We start from the raw sequence: 18,124 nt of genomic DNA, 5'->3' as shown, positions 1-18,124 counted from the left end.
GAGAAGGGTGCAACAATGAATGAATGGAATCCCAAAATCTCTGTAGATGTTCATTGAAATGAAAAATAAACAACCTAAATTAAAAAAATGTGTAAACAGTTTGAGGATAAGATAATGAGTAAAAGCTGTACAATGCAAAGACATTTGACTGTGTGGATCACAACAAATTATGACAAATGATAAGAAGATCAGGAATCCCAAAATACTTAGACCAAGAAGCTATTGTCTGAACAGAGCAAGGAAACACTGCATGGTTCAAAGTTAAGAAAGGAGTGTATCGGGATGAATCCTACCTCCATCGTTTTTCAGTCTATATGCGGAATTGATCGTCTGGGAGACTGGACTTTATGAGGAGAAATATGGCATCAGGATTGGAGGAAGAACATCAAGAAAACAAAAGATCCTCACCCCTGGGCCAATAGGCAGTATCATGGTTGATGGAAAAAGCTTTGAGGTTGATAATTATTTCACCTTGCTTGGATCTACAATCAACTCTCTTGGCACCAACAGTCAGGAAACCAAAAGGTGAGTTGCATTGGGAAAATCTGTCAGAGTTCTCTGCAGAATACTAAGGAACAGAGGTTCTCAGATGAAGAGGAGTTTTTCCTTAGGATAGAGTTTAAGATTGGCATTAAGACTTCTGAGGTGCTATAATGTGGTTAAAGGGACATGAATTTCTGGGGGACAAAGAGTGGAATGCTGTGGATTAAATTGTGTACCCCCAAAGGATTGGTGGAAGATCTATTAACAATCTGCGTTATGCAGATGACACAACCCTGCTTACTGAAACTGAGGAGGACCTGAAATGCTTGCTGCAGAGGGTTAAGGACTGCAGCCTTCAGTATGGATTGAAGCTCAATATCAAGAAGACAAAGATTCTCAACACTGGACCAATTGGCAGCATCAGGTTGATGGTGAAGAGATTGAGATTGTTAACAACTTTAGTCTCCTTGGCTCCACGATCAACACTCTTGGCACCAGTAGCCAGGAAATAAAAAAAAGTATTGTGATGGGAAAGTCTTCTGTTAGGGACCTCTCCAGGGTACTGAAGAGCAATGGTGCCACTCTGGAGACTAAGGTGCATCTGACACAGGCTATGGTCTTTGCAATCACTTGTTATGCATCAGAGAGTTGGACAATGACTAAGGAGGATAGAAGGAGAATTGATGCCTTTGAGCTGTGGTGCTGGAGAAGAGTATTGGATGGACCCTGGACTGCCAAGAAAACAAACAGATTCTTCCTGGAGAGGGTTAAACCAGGCTGCTCCTTGGAGGCAAGGATTCTGAGGCTCCGTCTAACATACTTTGGACATGTTGTAAGGAGGGAGAGGTCCTTGGAGAGGGACATCATGCTTGGGAGGGTGGAGGGATGGCGCAGAAGGGGAGGACCCTCTATGAGGTGGATTGATTCAGTGACTGGGGTAATCGGGATGGGAGTGTCAGAGAGAGTGTGATTGGCACAGGACAGAGCAGGGTTTAGGGCTGTTGTACATAGGGTTGCTATGAGTTGCAAATGACTCGATGGCATATAACAACAACAACAACCCCCAAAGGAGCTTTGGTGGCTTAATGGTAAGGAATTGTGCTACCAACACAAAGATATGTAGGAGAAAGATGAGCAATTTAGAACGTTGAAAACCCACTGTAGGCTCAGCTGTGACTCAGTTCTGGTTTAGTGGCAATGAGAACGAGCCTGCTAAGCTGTGAGAAAATGGATTTCTGTTCATTACATTGTAGTTTATTAACTAAATTTTTATTTTTTAATGTCATCCGTTTGTGATGTCTCTGTGACTAAATAGCTAAGACTATACCCATTGTAATTATTGCTGGGAAAGCCTACTTTCTAAAAAGGAATATTTTCTTCACCTTGGGTTCTGTATTATGTGAGGGAGACTGCGCCCTTCCAGGTCCAATTTTTGGGATTTGCTGAATCATATTCCTTAAAAATGTCATTGTTTGTCCTATGATGGAATAGTCATTGAATTTTGTTTTATTTAGAATCCTAAAATTGACAGTTTTTCAGAGAGAGGACACAAACCAGACACCATCAAAGTGAATCTGGAGTTCTGTGATGTTCATTTTTCTTATCCATCTCGAGCTAATGTCCAGGTACAGTAAGTACATTTATAGGAATTCATTGCTCAGGATGACTGCTAAAGTTATCTTAAATGTCTGTGCTAGTCTGGTGTTTATATGCTATTTCCTTTTAATGTCTATATTCCTTTGTTTCATACTTCTTCAAATTTGAAATTTAATTCATTCACTCCATTTAAAAACTTGGTTGTGAGATGTGTTCCTTTTTCTCACTTATTCTGATAGATCTTGAAGGGCCTCAACCTGAAGGTTCAGAGTGGGCAGACGGTGGCCCTGGTTGGAAACAGTGGCTGTGGGAAAAGTACCACCGTCCAGCTGATACAGAGGCTCTATGACCCTGATGAGGGTACGGTAAGTGGGGAGAACCCAGTTTTCCAGAGTGGGAATCAGAGGGTCAAGTTGCCCTTTAAAATCAGCCCTTTTTAGCAACAAATTTGCATGTGAATCCAGTTTCAATTGGAATGCAATGCAGTCATCCTTTTGAACTGGCTTAACCAATGTATTCAGAGTGATAAAAAGCCACAGAAGACAGACAACACTCTACTATTCTGACCAAATATTTCATAACTCATCAAATCACAGGGAAATGTAGTCATTCAAACCACTGAAAGGATTATATCCAGTGGGATTTCAAGACAAAATTGCTGACAAGTTGGTAATCTGGGTCACAAGAAATTTTGGTATTAAATATTGGAATAACTTAAAACAAACAAACAAACAAAAAATCCTAATGGCTTTCTAGAGGGGGGCAATAGGATAGTCTCAAGAAAGTTCTGGGAACACTGACAGGCATGGTAAATACATAGGGTATATACATTTTTTTTTATTTATTTACAGATGTTTGTTACAGATTTAAACTGACTGGAAAGTTGCAAGCAAGAAATTCACAAATACCTTTCCCTCAGATATCCTAATGGTTTAGAGTTTGTCTGCTTTACTGCATATGTGTTTGTATTCTCTCTGCTCTAACACTCTCTCTCTTTATAAGCAGGGACCGAAAGATACAGATACATATAAAAATGTGTGTGTATATATATTTTTTTCTGAACCTTTGAGAGTATATTGGAAATAGCATACCCATTGCCCCATATATATTTTCCAAGAACATTCTCTTACATAATTATAGAACAATTACCAAAATCAGGAATTCTGACATTAAAACTAGTTCATAGTCTATATTAAGATTTTTCTCAGTTGCCCCAAATTTAGGAGATTGACCTTAATTCATGTATTATAATAATTCAACAATTGTGAAAACAGAAGTTTACGAGGAGAAAAAAATTCAGAAAAATGTTTAAAAACAATACAATGAAATACATTTCATAAATAAATACAAGCTTTTCTAGGATATATGAATTATTGATATATTTGTTTTAATAAAGTTAATAAGTATTCTTGAAAATAGCTGTTATTACTGTGGAGGAATGAAGGTCATAATCTACTAAAACTTTAGACTATTTCAAATGCATACTTTTTTTATCTTAAAAATAATTAAATAGCAACCAGAGGCTAAGTACTTAAAAACCTCTCACTGCTTTTATTATTATTGTTGAAATAATATTTGTTTTGTTAGAAAATGCACATATCAGCAAAAAGAGGTTTTAAACAAGAGTTACTTTTCATATTGTGATTTAACAATTGTCTTACCACTAAAGTAATAGAAAAAAAATGCCCAAAGCCATGGCTAGCTCATTCAGATTTTTTCCTTAAATCTCTCTCCAGTGAGCATCAGTGAAATTTTTTGGTAAAAGTTTCAAAAACTCTTCAGTCCTACCTATAAAGATATGCAAATTGAAACAAATATAAACTACCGTCTCATACCTAGTATAAAAAAGACACAAAAATGCTAAACTCACGGCTGGTTGAATCACAATGAAATATGTATATGTTCCTGTTGTCATTGCAAAGTGAATCTTTTTAGCAAATTTATTAAGCCTTTATTCCACAAATAATAAATGTCCAATATATGCCAATCATTGTTCAGGCTAGCAGTCATTCTCAAAGGGGAAAAAGAAATCATACTCTTCATCTGACTATCTACTTTTGCAATGAATTCTGAAGGACATTAAGTGTCAAGCAGGTAGAAAATGCGAACGTAAATTCTGCTTTACTAAATACAGTAGGCTATCATGATGCTATCAAAAGTGTTGTTGGGTGCTGTCAGATCACTTCAGCTCATAGTGACTCTGTGTACGGGATCACCGTCCTGTCTTGTCCTGCACCATTCTCTGTCTGCTCTGATTAAGCCTGTTCCTGTAGTGACTGTATCAGTCCACCTCAGTGAGGGTTGTCCTCTCCTTCCCTGAGCTGCTTTTCCAAGTATGAGATCCTTTTCCAGGGACTCGCCCTTCATGATAACATACATTAAACAAAACGATGTGTAGACTACGGAAATAATTTTGTTTTGGTAAATAACATATAATGTTGTTTACTGTCAGGTCAGAACTGACTCATGGCTGACCCTCTAGCAGAGGCTGTAAATCACATGAGAGGAGATTACCATTTATTGATAATCATTTATTTAAGACAAAAATACTCTAGCATAATAAAAATCAGAAAAGTGTACGATGTTTTCTTTTTGGTTTTGTAGGTTGTGGTTTATTTCTGGTAAACACTTCTAACTTAAATTAAAGGAGAATGTAATCTGTCAATCTGCTAACCAAAAGATAAGTAGTTCAAATCCACTAGCCACTCAATCAGGAGGAGATGAGCATTCTTTTCCTGTAAAGATTTACAACCTTGGAAACCAAATACAAAGTCTTAGAATCAGAACTGACTTGACAGCAGTAGGTAACTTTAATTAAGTTCATTATTAACTAAGATGACTTCTTTTTCTGACAAAGAATCCTGATGCTTTAGATAAAAGTTCTGGTGGCATTATGCATTATTACATGATATTCTACTAAGCAAAAAGTCAGAAGTTGGAATCCACCAGTCACTTCTTGGGAGAAAGAGTTTCCGCCTGTAAAGATTTACCACCTAAGAAACCTGATGGAGGGTTTCTTTGTGTTGAACTCACAGTGGTGGGTTAGGTTTTAATTTGGATGCTTTAGATTTCAGATGGTTTAAAATATTTCATCTTTCTTTCAGATTAACATCAATGGGCAAGATATTAGGACTTTCAATGTGCGCTATCTGAGGGAAATCATTGGAGTGGTGAGTCAGGAGCCAGTGCTGTTTTCTACCACAATTGCTGAGAACATCCGCTATGGCCGTGAAAATGTAACCATGGAGGAGATAAAGAAAGCCGTAAGAGAAGCCAATGCCTATGACTTCATCATGAAACTTCCACAGGTAGAGGCTCTGAAAATGTAGTCATTATTGGAAAAAGAATTTCACCTCAGATGTCAGTTCTTAAAGATTAAGCTAATAATGTTTTAGATGAAAGGTTATCCGACAATGATAGTTAAGTTCCTGGAGTTATTCAGTCTGGAGGGTAAGGAATACAACTTGGTTCATGAGTAGTATAACATTTATTCAAAATATGTGATTAACTTTCATAATTCAGTACACCTTTATTTTATTCTAATTTATGATCCATTACAATGGTCAAAATAAAGCTGCATCATGTCACATGTTGTCTTCATTAAATACTATAAACTCCGTATCTTTTCTACTTAAAGTATTACAAGGGTCAGCATTTTCTTTTGTAGAAATTTGACACTCTGGTTGGGGACAGAGGGGCCCAGTTGAGTGGTGGGCAGAAACAGCGAATCGCCATTGCAAGAGCTCTGGTTCGAAATCCTAAAATCCTCCTCCTGGATGAGGCCACATCAGCCTTGGACACTGAGAGTGAAGCTGAGGTGCAGGCAGCACTGGATAAGGTCAGTGGACCCTAAATGCTAATTGTAACTTTGTTGAAAATTCTTCCAGTACTTTTAAAAGTGAAACCAAGTAGAGCTTTCTCATGAATGCAGCATGTAGATTTTTTCTTCTTTCTAACATGTTACATTATCTGTGGATAGTCTAGTAATTGGCTTGCTTTGACCACGAGGCTGTGACAAGTCTCTCTCTTTCATTGTATGCCATAAAGTATAGTTAATTAATGCTTGACATATCCGTTTAACATTTTAATTCATCTTACATATCTAATGGAATAATGATTAGTGACATGATCCTAACTCATAAAAAACCCAAGCCCTCTATTAGCTCTGTTGAGTTTACAAGGCTGTAAATTATGACAGGGACTGGCTGGTAGATTTTTAACTGCAGACCTTTCCGTTAACAACCTGTAATGTTACACCTCGTATATAAATTCTTATATTGAATAATAAATACTCTTCTGTGGACATTAAGTCCTAATATTAAGGATACAAGTGAAGTTTGCACAACATGAAAGTTATTAATGTCTCTGAATTATACATGTAAAAATTCTTAAATGGGCATGTTGTTGTTGTTGTTAAGTGCCGTCAAGTCGCAGGTGACTCACAGTGAACCTATGAAGGAGAGTCCTTGACGCTTGGGTGCCTTTCATCCTCTCTCCAGGTTCATAGGGTTTCCGGAGGCAAGCTGTTATGGAAGTGGATGCCACTCCTCCTTCCAAAAATGGGCATATGCTCTATAATTTTATAGATATATAATATATATAAGATACATGTCTCTCTTTCTCTGTGTGTGTGTGTGTGAGTGTGAGAGTGTGTGTGTGTGTGTGTGTGTGTGTAGAGAGAGAGATGCATTGCATTGGAAAACTGGGGTCAAGGACGTCTCCAAAATATTTAAGAATAATGATATCACTTTAAAATCTAAGGTGTACCTGCTTTAAGGCACAGTCCTTTAAATCATTTACTATGTATCTAAAAACTGGACAGTGAATAAGGATGAGAGAAGCATCAGTGCCTTTGAGTTATAGTGTTGCAGAAGAGTACTGGATATCTCATGGAGTGCTCCTTAGGGACAAAGATGACAAGTTTATCTCACGTATATTGGACATGTTGTCAGGGGGCCAGTCCGTAGGACTTGGACATGACTCTGGGAAAAGTAGAGGGTCTGAGAAGGAAGAAGACCTTGCACAGTATGGATTGACAGAGTACTGTTATCAGTAGGCTCAGGTATATCAGAGATGATGAGGATAGCCCAGGAGAGGGCAAGGTTCAGATCTGTGGTTCATAGGGTCACTGTGAGCTGTAGTTGACTCAGTGGCACTTGGCAACAAGTTCACACACACACACTTACAGACATGCACATACTTGGTTATATCTTGCACTGCCAGTCCAGGTCTGAGATTTCTCCAAGGAAGAAAGATGTGGTGTCCTCTTGTCAAGATTTACAGCTGTCTTAGAAACCTCAAGCAGCAAGCACTTCAAGTCCTCCTCACTTTGAGCAAACAAGGCTGTGTCAGTCTGCATGACACAAGCTGTTGATTAGTCTTCCTCCAATCCTGATGCCACGTTCTTCTTCACAGAGTCCAGCTTCTTCAAAGATCCTCTCAGCATACAGATTGAGTAGGTATGGAGAAAGCATACAGCCCTGCTGCACATCTGTACTAATTTTAAACCACGCAGTGCTCCCTTGTTCTGATCAGACAGAAGCTTCTTGGTCTGTGTATAGGTTTCACATGAACATAAAACTGCTAAAGTCAAAGATGAAGATATTGAGGATTTCTACAACTTTTGCAGTCTGAAATTCATCAAACTAGCAATAAAAATGCATTAATAATAATTGGCAACTGGAATGCAAAAGTTGGAAACAGAGAAGTGGTAATTAGAAAATACAGATTTGGTAATAGAAAAGAGACTGAAGATCAAATGATAGAATTTTGTATAACAAGTAATTTATTCATTGCAAATACCTTTATTTTAAAAAAAAAACAACCATAAACAACTATTCACATTACCTCACCTGATGGACTCCACAGCAATCAAAGACTGTGCCTTATCATAATCAGTAAAACACAATTAAACATGCTTTTTATATTCTCTACTTTTATCCAAGATCCATCTGACATCAATAATGATATTCCTCATGCCACCGACTCTTCTGAATCCAGCTTGAATTTCTTTTTTAATAATCTTCAGCAAGAGTTTACTTGCTTATGATATTGATGATATTGTTTGATAATTTCCATATTCTGTTGGATCACCTTTCTGGGGAAAGGGAACAAATACAGATTTCTTCCAGTCAGTTTACCAGGTAACTCTTCCAAATTCCTTGGCATAGACGAATGAGCATGTCCATGGCTACATCTGGTTGCTGAAAGATGTTGACTGGTATTCCATAAATTCCTAGGGCTTTATTTTTTTCCCCAATACTTTCAATAAAATCTGAAATTCTTCCTTCATTGCCATTGGTTCTTGATTATGTATAGCTTCTTGAAATGTTTCTGTGTTGGCCAGTTCTTCTTTGCAGGGCGTCTCTGTGTATTCTTTTAATCTTTTGATATTTCTTGCATCAGTCAATATTTTGCCATAGAATCTTTCATATTAAAAATTCATGGCTTAAATTTGTTCTTCAGTTCTTTCATCTTAAAAAATGCTGACCATATTCTTCCCTTTTGGTTTTCTAACTCTGGTTCTTTGTTTATTTTGTTAAAATACTTTGCTTGGTCTTCTTAAGCTATCCTTTGAAATCTTCTGTTCATTTCCCTTCAGCATTTCTTCTTTTTTGTTTTGGCCCCTTTACATTCTAGTGCGATTTTCAGGGTCTCTTCTGATACTGGTTTTGATCTTTGCCTTCTCCCCTGTCTTTGTAATGAATGATTTTTTGTTTTCTTCATGAATGATAGTCTTGATGCCATCCCACAACTCTTTAGAGCTTCAAAATATCCTTAAAGAGACACAATTCACTCTATACAAGAAAATAAAGAATAGATTTCAAAATGGAAATTTTTCATTTCTGTGCTCCCTTCAGTAATATCATCATATAGTCAACCAGTCAATCTAAGTATAAATCAGCTTTCTCTCTGACGATGAAAATATTAAGTTTACAACTTAATATTTTGCTTCTGAGAATCTTGAGAATATTCTACTAGGATTACTGTTGTTAGTTGTCTCTGGAATAATAGTACTTTTCTTTTGTTGAGCCTTTATTTGTTTATTAATACCTCATGTGTGATACTGACTTAATGTGGTTGTTTATGTACATGTTTTCTCTCTGCTAAAACAAACTCCCATAGGATACAGAATCAACAAATAATTAATCTTTGTATCTTCAGACTTCACCAATGTCTTAAAACATATAGTCTAAATAAATCTTTACTGAATTGAATATCTTAGTATTACTAATTGATAATATCTCTGTACACACACCCAACCCAGTAATTACTTGTAAAAAGAGTGTAGTGGATGTGTAGGCAGCCTTGTTTGATCCCCGTTAATTCCATAAGTGGGCATAGTCCCCATCCACAACATCTGTAGTGCAAAATTGATTCCTACGAGGTTAGACATGCCACTATGTTCTTACACCTACTTCTATCAATTCTAACACCAACCAGCTCTTCTAGGATTCTCACTGCTCTGCTACTGGGTCCACTAATCTGTTTCATTGGCCACACAGAATTCACAGTTGGTAGGGTTTATTAGGAAAATTAAACAGTTACAATTCACTTTTTGGAACAAGATAAAAGTCTTCGGTCAAGAGTTTTTCAGGCATGTTTGCAGGCTTGTTGACCACCCTCTCAGCTCTGGGTCAATGTTATATACAGTTCTTTCAGTCTTGCTGATTTTGGCATCTCCCAACCCCGGTCATCTAGTTACATTTGGGTGAAGACCCTGAGCTCTGACTCTGTAGGGCAGCAATACCAGTTCAGCTCTGGCTCTCATTGGTCTCTGGCTCTCTGCTGTTACTGCTCTTCTCTTCGAGGTGCCAGTTTGACTCTCACAGGAATTTTTTATTCAGATGGATATATGTTGGATTCTCTGATTCTTTTTTCTTGCTGGAAATGAGATTCTTGTTTTCTCCCTCTAATTCTGCTCCATTTAAGCCTGACAGGATGAATAGTCAAGCCAATCCCCTCTTTGGCACTCTAAATACCTTGTTTGCATGTTACCACCCAAAAGGAGATAATCACGTTATTCATATCATTAGCATAGTTCTACCCGGTTGTGTGGTAAAAATCAAAGCCAATGAGTTTGGAAAGCCATTTTGACTCTTGTTAATTACTGATAAATAAATAGCAACTATTTACCAAAATAAATACTATGCTTGTTAATATAAGATTGTTGTATATTGAACATTGTGTGATTGTCATCTTTTGAACTGTGTTCTTACAAAATATATGGCTAGGCCATGATTCTCAGTGATGTAGTAATTGTGTAATGATGTGTGTAATTTGGCAGTTACAGAGTGATATGATTACACACATGATGTAATCGGGTGTGATTAGCCAAATATGTTATAAAGGAATTAGGGTAGGATGCAACACCCTTATTCAAATCATATACCTGATCTGATTTCATCTCACAGGAGTTTCCTTAAGATGTGGTCTGTGCGACCTTTAATCTTATAAGAGATAAAAGGATATAGAAGTGAACAAAGAAAAAGGGTTATCTTACAACTAAGAAAGAATCTGGAGCAGCGCAAGTATTTTGTACCTGGGTTCCCTGTGCTGAGAACTTTCTAATCAAGGGAAGATTGATTCCTGGACACATGGGGATCTGCAAGGAACACCAGGGCCACTGATACTAAAAGGGCATAAAGAGCTCCCCTCCCCCACCAAGCCCAACAGGGGAGAAGACTTTCCTCTAAAACTAGTACTTTGAATGCAGGCTTTTAATCTCTCCCTAAACTGTTGAGAAAATAAATTTCTGTTTGTTAAAACCATCCATGTATGGTATTTCTGTTATAACAGCAGTAGACAACTAAGAGAAATAAGAAGAAATATGACAGCAGATTTTATAATTTCTTTAAAAGAAATAATGACAAAGTTTTATACATTCACACATACCCTATCTCATAGTGTTAGAGCAGTAGATGGGCAAGAAAAGAATCAAAAGGTAGCTTTTGGCTATCCATGATGATTTTCATGAAGTGAATACAAGTGAATTCATTTCAATGCATCTTCACAGAAGTTTCAAGAGAGTTAAAGGATTTGTATTCCTTTTTTATAGGATTGGCTTTCGTTACATCCGAAAATATAGAAGGTCCAAATTTCTTAACAGTCGGTGTCTTTGTCTCTAAGATACTTATTTTGCCAATATCTTGTCATCATTGTGGTATCTGATTGCTCTGGGGGAAAATATCTCTTTGTGTTGAAACTCTACTCTGCCTTAGAGTTCTTCATCAGGGATGAGAGATACCACCTCTTGAAGCCATAGACACAGACTTTGTTTTCCTACATTCCTGTTCTTCAGTCACAAGTCAATTTTAATTTTCTAATACAAATCTGTTAACATGGGTGCTCTGTTGGTCTAGGAGTAAGGAGCTGTACAGCCAACCAAAAGGCAGGTGGTTTGAATCCACCAGCTTCTCTGCAGGAGTCTACTCCCACATGATTTACAGCTCCTGACAACCAGCTCAATTGTCAGCTCTGAATCAGTATATAATGACAATAGTCTACTAACATAACATCAACTTACCGTTATCAAAATAGCAACATAATCACTAACAGCACTTTACTCATCACTGTTATTATATGAATATTGTTCATTAATCAAAGTATTTCCTATATGCTTTACCATATGTAGATCAAGCTATGCCATGTCCTTATCAGTAAATATATATGAATGCTTCCTGTGGACCTATATACTGAGAGGTGTGTTTTGGCCTAACCTTCCTAGTGTGGCCTATCAAATTACAATGAAAATCTGGCCCTTCCACAAGCCTTCTAAGAATTTTCCTGGAGAAGGCTATCACTTGGCAACAACATCCCTAAGATGTTTTTCATAAACTGTCTTACATACCATCTAAGTAAAAACTAAAGGATACAAGTAGTAGTGAAAACACTTAAGAAGGATCAAATCTTTGCCTCTCTTGAGAAAATACTGACTGCTGGAGGCTGACTGAGTTATCTGTCCTTGGACTGAAGGAGCTGGCTACCAGGCTGGTTCAGAACTCAAGTCAGCCTTAAACATTTCTGTAGAAAAATGATGGGTTTGCCTTAATTGACTGGAGATCTGGAGGATGAGCGACTTTTGAATCACCCTCAAGCATGTATTTAAATGCGTACGTGTACAGGTTACTTTACAGTGTGTCAGTACGATGAGCAAGCTTTTTCCTCTGTAGGCCAGAGAAGGCCGGACCACCATTGTGATAGCACACCGACTGTCCACGGTCCGAAATGCTGATGTCATTGCTGGGATCGAGGATGGAGTTGTTGTGGAGCAAGGCAGCCACAGTGAGCTGATGAAGAAGGAAGGGGTGTACTTCAAGCTTGTTACCATGCAGGTACATGCTTCCCACTTCTTTTTCTTGTTGGTTTCTCAACACGATATTCATTAGGTTACAAAATTTGATGCAGCCAATACCAGACTGAGAAATCAGCAACTTCAGGATGGTTGAAAGTAAAAATCTGAGGCTTTGCTTCAGAATAAGTGAATGAATACATGAAAGAGAGGAATGGGGAAGGTGGTGAGAAGTGTTGAGATAAAATGTCAACAGATTCCATAGGATACTTAATTACATGAGGAATATGCAAATTAACAGCTCCTTCCCACCATGAGAAGAGGGACTGACAGAAGGAGAGAGGAACGTCAGGCTCTATAGTGGTTTGTGGAGGTCCTGAGTGCTTGGAAAATTCTCCCCAGATATTGTTAATATGTCTGACAGCAAGATTCCTGACTTTCAAAGAATAGTTTTATTTTCTTCTGGTTTGTTTCTCTAAATGCTGATCAATATTGATTTATCTTATTAGTGAAAACTAGGGAGCTCTGGTGGCTTAGTGGTAAGGAACAATGCTGCCAAATCAAAGGTGTATGGTTCAAATCCACCAGCTGCTCTGTAAGAGAAGGGTGGGCATTCTTCCCTTCTGAAATTTACTGCTTCTAAAAACTTACTGGTGGGCCAGCGATGGGTCAATTCCAATTCCATGGTATAACAGTTCCAAAAATGGCATTTTCTTTTTTTGCTTAGCCACTTGACTATACACCTGGGATGGCCACTTTCCTGCCTAGCTTGTTTTTGTGTCAATCAAAGTATGCCCCTCTACGTCCATCAGATCTTAAATTGGGGAACTGACAAAGGGATATGACCTTTTTTATATCATATTAAGTTTTGTAAGAGTGCTCAATAATAAATACATAATTTCTTTTTTTCATGCATTAAGGGGACAGTATCCTGCTTTGTTCCTTGCAATGCCACCTGGTTTTTTCTGCCATAAAGAAACTCTAAAATTGTGTCTGATTAGATTATTAACCTTCTTCTCCATGTCTTCAGGATGTGAGAAAAGATATTCACCCATATTTTCTTTCAGCATTTATTGTATGGCTTGCTACAACTGGATCTTTGAGTCTGCTGAAATTATATAAGAGTAATAAATGAAGGCTAGTGGTTTTCAATGTATACTTTCTTTCACCTGGTGGGCAGTGGCTATGCTGGCTTTAGATCTCAGGTGAAGCTCACACAGCTTCTAAACAAGTGCTTTACATGAGGCACAGGGCGCTTTGGTGGTCCATAGCGTGGTGTGCTGTTAATCCAGGGGCTGAGAGTCTCCCGGTTTAAATAAACCAGCAGCTCAGGGAGCAAAAGGTGAGCAGTCTCCTCCCCTTGGGATTTATGGTTAAGAGTCAGAACCAACGTTGTGTTAAATAAGTCTGAAAAATAATATTGTGCTCATTGGGAGGGGGTTGGGGGATGAAGTGGGCTAGTTGGGAAAACTGTTTATTGTTATGAACCCCTTAAATAAGATTACAAAAAGGACAAGAAATAAATGTGAATCTGACTTAGCTTGGTCTAGATTTTGGGGAGTCATGCTTGAGCAAATAGTGGAGAACAGGAAAAAACTTTTGAGCTCTAGCCTGATTTGAGCAGAGCTGCCTTTAGAAAGGCTTATTTGGTGGCAGTGTAGGAGTGGACAGAAGAGAACGCAGGGGGTTGGTTACAGGAATAAGTTTCTACTTTAAATTTGGCTTCATTGGGAAGATAGTATAAAACAGTTTCGATCATATGTAGTGTGAGGAAATCCACCAAGAAGAACAGTCTGTGCTGGGTGGTTGAAGGCACTCACAATAAGACTGGTGAGGTATGTAAAATGCCCCTTGAAAGCTTGGCACACACAATGTGCAGTGATCAAGACACATAGCTACTGTAGATGCAGTTAGAGACTAGCTGTAAGCTTGGGTTCAAGGGCAGGGCCAGTAGAGGAGGAACAAGGATAAGATATCACTGTGTAAAGCTTTGAGCTTTGGTGGCGTAGTCCATAGGGAGCTGCACTGCTAATCCAAAGGTGATGCCTCTCTAGTCGTTTACATCCATCAGTGGCTCCAAGAAAGAAAGATGGGCGGTCTCCTCTCATGTGATTTACAGCCTCCAGAAAAGCCACTGAAGTTCATTCTGACAGGACAACAGTGAGAAAGAAAGATCCCTGGTGCTATACTGTATAGTGCATTATTCTCCTAACCAAAAGGTAACCAGTTCAAGTTCACCAGCTGCCCCATGGGAGAAAGATGGGCAGCCTCTTTTCATAAGGATATACACCTTCAGAAACCCCGTGAGGGTCTGAACAAGCTCAACAGCAAGGGATGTGTCTGCTGCTTCCTTCTATGGTAGTCATGACTTGTTCTCTGGATTCTTGCATATTAGGGACATTGAAACATACTCAATGGATTATTGAAATTTTATCTTTCAATTTTTTAAGTATACATTTTACATAAATTCCAGTTCTCATATTATTCAAATGTAATTTAACTTTGTCATTTTCAGCCCCCTTTCACTTCCATGTGTTGGTAGACTTCTTTGTCATTTTCTAGCTAACCTTGATTGAGAGAAGCTGCTCTAGAATCTAAAATATTTTGACACATGTAATATTCAAAACTACTCTAGAGTTCTAAACTGGAGGTCTACATATATTTGAATATTTAAACAATTGAATTGTTTGGTATTTAAACAATTGTTCTTTCAGACTTCAGGAAATGAAATCCAGTCAGAAGAGTTGGACATAGATCTAAATGATGAAAATGCTGCAACTGGTATGGCCCCAAATGGGTGGAAAGCTCGCTTATGCAGGAACTCTACTCATAAAAGCCTTAGAAATTCTCGAAAGCGTCAGAGTAACTTCGATGAGGAAACCAATGAACTTGTAAGTTGTGATTCACTTAAATCCAGTCTTTTCCTTTTTATTGCTCTGCTGTTGGAATTACCAATCTCCGTTAGGTATAGAGCATTCCTAGAAGTAGCAGTTTTGTTATTGTTAGGTGGTGCTGTGTGGGTTATGACTCATAGCAACCCTTTATACAACAGAACAAAGCCTGCCTGGTCCTGCACTATTTTCAGGTTCATTGCTATGTTTAAACCCATTTTGCAGCCACTTTACCAATCCACCTTACTGAGCTTCTTCCTGTTTCTTGCTGAGCCTCTACTTAATCAAGTTTGTTGTCCTTCTCTAGGGTCTGGTCTCTCCTGACAACATGTCAAAAGTTTTTCATTATCTCTTGTAAGGAACATTCTAGCTATACCTCTTTTAAGACAGATTCTTCTTCTTTTTTTAATTTTTTATTTATTTTTTTTAAAATTTGTGTGTGTGTGTGTGTGTGTGTGTGTGTGTGTGTGTGTGTGTGAGTGTACCGTCAAATCAGATCTGACTGGTACAGGAGGAAATTGTCCCTCCTTCCCCGGCAGAGCATCTGGTGGATTCGAACCGTGCGACTCTGTAAAACAGATTTCTTTAGTCTCTTTCCAGTTCACAATATAGACAATATTCGTTATCAACATCAAATTCAAAGGCATTTTAGTCAAAGGCCATTAATTTTTCTTTTTATTCATTTTCCATCTTTCATGTGACTATAAGAGGACTGAAAACTAGTATGGCTTGGGTCACATACATTTTAGTGCTCAGAATGTTTGTTGCTTTTTTTAAATACAACTTTGCTTGTTGAAAATAGTAAGGGCTTGAAACACCTCCTGATGATACATATCAAACACTATAGTGTTCAGTATGGATCACAGTACTTCAGCATAAATAAAACAGAAATCCTAACAACTGACCAATAACAACATCAATATAAACACAGACAATTATTGAGATTATCAAGAATCTCATTTTACTTAGATCAATGCTTATGGAAGGAACAGTCAAGAAATTAAAGATTTTCCCTGAGCAAATCTGCTGCAGAAGACCTGTAAAGTGTTAAAAGCAAAGATGTCACTTTGACTATGAGTCTTACTTTTTTTAAAAAAAAATCAAAACAAAACAGAAATGTAACATTTTAACTGTGCTGGACAGTTAGTTGAAATTCATTCCAGTTAACTGGTTCCTAATGGAAAAAATTTCATTTTTGTTGCATTCTTTTGAATTGGAACCAACCATAGCTGACCCTTCAGTGAGTTTTCAGAGATAGTAAAGCACATGGGAGTTGATTGCCCATCTTTCTTCTGTGGAGCAGCTGGGGATTTGAACTGCATTTCTTTGCATGGACAGTGTGTTTCCTTACCCCTCTGTGTCTATTCAGTTTGTATGCTGAGCAAATAATTCATGAAGTCTGACTCTGTGAAGAAGAAAAAACATGGCATCAGGTTTGGAGAAAAAGATTCATCAACCTGTGTTATGCAGGTGAAACAACTTTATTTGCTGAAAGTGAGGAGGATATGAAATGCTTGATACAGAAGATCAAGGACTACAGACTTCAGTAAGGATTACATCTCATCATCAACAAAACACAGATACTCACCACAAAACCAACAGTTAACATTATGATAGGTGGAGAAATGATTGAAGCTGTCAATGATTTCATCTTTCTTGGATCATCAATCAACATCCTTGGTGATAATTCAATAAAACAGCCAATTATTCAAAAGGTGTATTGCATTGGGCAAGTCTGCTGCCAGGGATCTCTCAGAATGCTGAAAAGCGACAATGTCAGTTGGGAGACTAAAATGTGCCTGATTCAAGACATGGTCTTCTCAATCATCTGCTATACATAAGAGCCAGACAATGAATAAGGATGACAAAAGAATTGATGCATTTGCCTTGTGATACTGGAGAAGAGTACTGAATATTGCATGACCTGCCAAAAGAACAAACAGATATGTCTTGGAGAAGATGAAGCCAGAGTGCTTCTTGGAGGCAAATATGACAAAGCTTTGTCTTTCATACATCAGACATGTAGCTAGGCAAGGCTATTCCCTGGAAAGGAACATTATGCTCAGAAAGGTGGAGGGTCAAGATGAAGAAAAAGGAAGACCTCTAACAAGATGGGCTGATAAGGTTAGTTCAGCTACAGACCCCAGTGTGTCGGAGATGATGAGGATGGCACAGGACAGAACAGGGTTCAGGTCAGCTGCTCACAGGGTTGCTATCAGTCATACTCAATTTGATGGCACCTAACAACGGCAACAACAGGCCACCAGAGCGCCCTACATCATGGGTTGTCCTTGATTCAACAGCACATTACAACAACCACAGTGAGAATAATAAAGGAACTCTGGTAGCCTATTGGATAAGGAGTTTTTCTGCCAACTCAAAGACACATAGTTCAAGCCCATCAGTTGCTCTGTAGGAGAAAGATGTGCAGTCTTTAATGTGATTTAAAGCCTCTGAAAACCTGCTAGAGAGTCAGCTACAAGTTGGTTCTGACTTGAGGGCACATAAAAACAACAATGGAATAAAGATTTTATTTTTAGCACTTTTGTGGCATCCTAATGACCTAAACATAGGGTTTTTGAAGGCCTGTTATTTGGCAAAAGGATGGTCAATCCTCCCTAGTCTGTCTTAGTTTGGGTGCTGAGTGTTAGAGCAATATTTGACAGAGAAGGGTTTTACCCAAAAGAGCTGATGAGAGTATGGGAAAATCAGCTGTCAGGGACTTCTGCAGAGTACTGAAAAGTACTGATGTCAGTTTAGAGACTAAGATGTGCCTGATCCAAGCCATAGTCTTCACCATTACTTCCATGCATTAGAGAGCTGGACAATGACTAAGAATGATAGAAAAATAATCGAAGCCTTT

General features: G+C 38.1%; 1 protein-coding gene across 1 annotated transcript in view; it reads left to right on the top strand.

Annotated features, from left to right (window-relative positions):
- The window catches only part of ABCB4 (ATP-binding cassette, sub-family B (MDR/TAP), member 4), a 90,585-nt gene that overhangs the window by 34,518 nt on the left and 37,943 nt on the right, over nt 1-18,124 (top strand). The window contains exons 10-15 of the mRNA XM_006891485.1: nt 1,998-2,108; nt 2,319-2,444; nt 5,184-5,387; nt 5,747-5,917; nt 12,252-12,413; nt 15,085-15,261. Of these exons, the coding sequence (XP_006891547.1) occupies nt 1,998-2,108; nt 2,319-2,444; nt 5,184-5,387; nt 5,747-5,917; nt 12,252-12,413; nt 15,085-15,261 (951 nt within the window). The remainder of the gene's footprint in view (nt 1-1,997; nt 2,109-2,318; nt 2,445-5,183; nt 5,388-5,746; nt 5,918-12,251; nt 12,414-15,084; nt 15,262-18,124) is intronic.

This window comes from Elephantulus edwardii, unplaced genomic scaffold, assembly GCF_000299155.1.
Source record: "Elephantulus edwardii isolate Elephantulus edwardi_28Jun2011 unplaced genomic scaffold, EleEdw1.0 scaffold00098, whole genome shotgun sequence".
Lineage (NCBI taxonomy): Eukaryota > Metazoa > Chordata > Mammalia > Macroscelidea > Macroscelididae > Elephantulus > Elephantulus edwardii.
Note: the sequence above shows the minus strand (reverse complement) of the source record. Positions and strands in the feature narration are given on the sequence as shown.